General features: G+C 66.6%; 1 protein-coding gene across 1 annotated transcript in view; it reads right to left on the bottom strand.

The window, feature by feature from the left end:
* Window positions 1-451: 451 nt before the first annotated feature.
* The window catches only part of LOC102424797 (hemicentin-2-like), a gene marked incomplete at both ends in the record, with an annotated part of 105,169 nt that continues 102,275 nt past the window's right edge, over window positions 452-3,345 (bottom strand). Inside the window, 8 exon segments of the mRNA XM_023748081.1 lie at window positions 452-699; window positions 907-957; window positions 960-1,004; window positions 1,126-1,185; window positions 2,266-2,503; window positions 2,797-2,918; window positions 3,019-3,069; window positions 3,072-3,155. Of these exon segments, the coding sequence (XP_023603849.1) occupies window positions 452-699; window positions 907-957; window positions 960-1,004; window positions 1,126-1,185; window positions 2,266-2,503; window positions 2,797-2,918; window positions 3,019-3,069; window positions 3,072-3,155 (899 nt within the window).

Genomic DNA, 3,345 nt, shown 5'->3' with positions numbered 1-3,345 from the left:
ACTGCCTCTTCTGAGCTCAGTGCCGCCCGCTGTCCCTCCACGGATGGCCTCTGCTGGAGGCGCAGGGAGGACCCCGATCACGAGACCACGGAATGAGGGAGCAGGAAGGACCCTGGCAGTCACCCTGGCTGGGTGGCACCTGGGCGTCATCTCACAGGCCAACTGCCCGTGACTCCCAGTGGCTGCGGGAGAAGCTGTGCTGAGGACTCAGAGGCTGTCCCTAGGCTGGGCCAGGGTCCAGCAGGGGGGACAGGGGAAGTGGCAGCGGACACGGCACATGTTCGCCGTCCCTGACCTGGTCCCCCTTCACTGGACAGATGGCAAGCCTGAGGCCCCGAAAGAAGACCCTTGTCAGAGATCCTCCAGGTGCGAGCAGCCAGGCCAGGCCCAACACAGACCCCTGGGCCCAGCTCAGGCCCTGGCCTCGCTGTGCCCCTTGTCAAGAGGGTACCGTCTTCCCTGAAGGCCCAGCGTCCCAGTGGCACAGCGCCCCGTCTGCTGAATCCTGGACAACCCCACACATGCCCCTGTCACCTTCACAATCAGCCCCGTCTGCGGCCACCCGGAAGCCAGGCCCGCAGTCAGGGAGGCAGCGGTAGGATCCCAGCAGGTTCACGCAGCGCTGTCCCTCCGGGCACAGGTCAGTAGGCCACGCACACTCGTCCACATCTGGGGGCGGACAGGGACAGGGGCCCCATGAACACGTGCCCCCAGGCCCCCCAACCCCAACTCTGGTCTAGCCTCCCCACATCGGCTTAGTCCCCAGCCCCAGGAACCCCAAGGACGAAGGTCCTAACCCTCCTGTTAGCTCTGTCACCTTGGCACCCCACAAACACAGAGGCCCCCCCCGCCCCCTCCGGGACCTGAGGGCTGCATCTGATGGGAGGTTTTGGACAATGCCCCGGCCCGGGGCGAAGCCAGCCGGGCAGGCGCAGGAGAAGCGGCCAGGGGCGTGTGGCAGGAGTGGGAGCAGGGGCTGGGCCCACTGGCGCACTCGTCCCCGTCTGCGGCGGGACAGCTGGTGGGCTGCACGCACAGGCCCTCCTGACAGCTGTCTGACGGCGCGCCCAGCCCAGGCTGAGGGACCGCCCTCCCCTCTGCCTGGGGCAGGGACAGGGTGCTCACCCACGCAAAACTCTCCCTGGGAGTCCAGCTCAAAGCCCTCGGGGCAGCCTTCATTCTCTTCTGCAGGGCAAAGAGGACAGGCCTTGAGGACACAGGGTGCAGGGACAGAGCGGCCCTGGCCGTAGCCCCGGCTCGTCCTTCCCTCCCGCCAGCTGGGCCAGGCCGAGGCGCCCTCAGCCTCTGTCCTGAGCCAGGCCGGCACCCAGCGTCAGCGAGCCCACTCCCAGCCCAGGCCTCGGCTGTGGGTGGTGTCATGAGGGGCTCACGCGGGCTGGCCCGACCGTGGCTGGCAGACACCGAAATCATTACTAAGTACAAAGCAGGAGACCGCACAGGCGAAGCTGCGGTCCTGACAATGCAGGGGGGGGCCTGGCCTCTGCTGGTGTAAGTGAGCATCTGACGGGGCAGCCAGCCCGAGGCAGGGTGGGCGCAGACTGTGTTCTGGGGGCGGGAGGAGACCGGACTGCCTTAGCGATCGGAGGGACAGCACCCTTGATGAAGCAGCCACTGGGTGCCAGGTGGGGGTCACAGAGACAGCACCTCTACTCCCGCACCCTGCAGGGCAGGCGATGCCATGCCCATTTCACAGATGGGCACACAGAGGCCCAGGGAGGGCTGGGCTCTGCCCCCAAGGTCTCACAGCCTGGAGTGGGGCGGCTGGGTTTGAACCGGGGTCTGCCTGATGTCAAAGCTATGCTCTTACCATTGCCCCATGTTCAAGGATAAACCATGCTAACAGGCACATTTTTAGCCTCCAGTGAGTGAGAATATATGGTGTGTTCACACAGGCCGCCAGGGGCTCGAAGAGTGGCTCCCAGGCCCCTGGGTGGGGTCTCTGGTGCCGGCACCTTGGGAGGAGGGTAGGGATGACTCAAGTCTTGACCCATCAGCATGGGGGTGGTGTGGACCTTGACCTTGGGGCCCGAGGGTTTGAACAGGAGTGGCCTGGACAGCTGTGCCCCTGTTGGGGTGTGGATGGATGGACGGAAACAGGGGGTGAGCTGTTTCAGCCCTGAGTCTCTGGTCTCTGGTCAGGGGGTGCAGGCGGTGGGCTGTCGCCTGGGCCTTCAGCCAGGTGCACTCGAGGCTGTCCCCACTGTGAGCTGGGGCGTGGGGGTGGGGACAGGGCAGGGCCCTCACCGGCTTGCAGGGCTGTGGTGAGCTGGAAGCGCAGGGCCTCAGCCGCAGGGTCGAAGGCCGCGCTGATAGCCGAGGCCTGCAGGTGCTGCACCAGCTGGGGCTGCGGGCCCCGCGCCGCCTCGTACTGGATGCTGTGGTTGCAGCGCAGGGACACGGGCCAGCTGTCCTGCAGGAAGCGCTGCGTGGAGCCCACGAAGAGCTGGCCGGGGCCCGTCTGCACGTAGTCCTCCTGGAAGTCCTAGCGGGGAGGGGGGAGGGAGAACATCTGGAATCGCAACTTCCAAACCGCTTCCTCCCACCACTGGGCAGCCTCGGCCGGTCACAGGGCAGGTCACAAGCGGTCTTGCCCATGGGACTGGAGAACGCCCCCCCAGGGACCGAGAGGCTGGGCCCGGAGTATCTTCCTACTGGTCCCCCCTGAAGTTCAAGGCTAGGCCACGCCCCAGCCTCTGCTGGGGCGTCAGGATGGCCACAGGCAAGACATCCCACTGACTCTCACGCACCCCTCTGTGCACCCTGGCTCGCCCGCACCTGCGCTCGGAGATCTGCGTTGGCCAGGCTCTCGGGGATGACGCCGTGGACCGCCACGTCCAGGAGCAGGAGGCCGTCGGGATCCAGGCCCCGGGCCACCTGGGTCATCGTGAGCAGCTCCCCTGCAAGCCAGCCCCGTCCAGCCGGGAGTCACCACGGGGAAAGAGGCCCTGGGCTCGGGCCCCAGTCCCCCCTGGCCCACCTGGGGGAGCCCCCACGCACCTGTAGAAAACTCCATGTGCGACTCCTGCCGGAAGCTGCCCCCCGTCAGGAGTGGCCGTTCAGGGCGCCGCCATGCTCTCCGGCCAGTGCCCAGTAGATGGGGGCGATGGTGACCACAAGTACCCGCATCAGAGGCCCTGGAAGGGGGGTGTGGGGGGGGGCGGGGAGGCCAGATGCTGAGGGCAGCCGCTCTTCTTCCTGCTCAAGGTCCCTCTGTGACTCCCTATGGCCCCCAGGAGCGCTCAGCCCCAGGATTCCCTGGACCAGTGATTGGATCAGAACAGTGGCAAAGCCCAGTAGCTCCGTCTTGGAGGGGTTGTGAAATGA

This window comes from Myotis lucifugus, unplaced genomic scaffold (genome assembly GCF_000147115.1).
Source record: "Myotis lucifugus unplaced genomic scaffold, Myoluc2.0 scaffold_1126, whole genome shotgun sequence".
Taxonomy (NCBI): domain Eukaryota; kingdom Metazoa; phylum Chordata; class Mammalia; order Chiroptera; family Vespertilionidae; genus Myotis; species Myotis lucifugus.
This window is presented reverse-complemented; position numbering and strand designations above follow the sequence as displayed.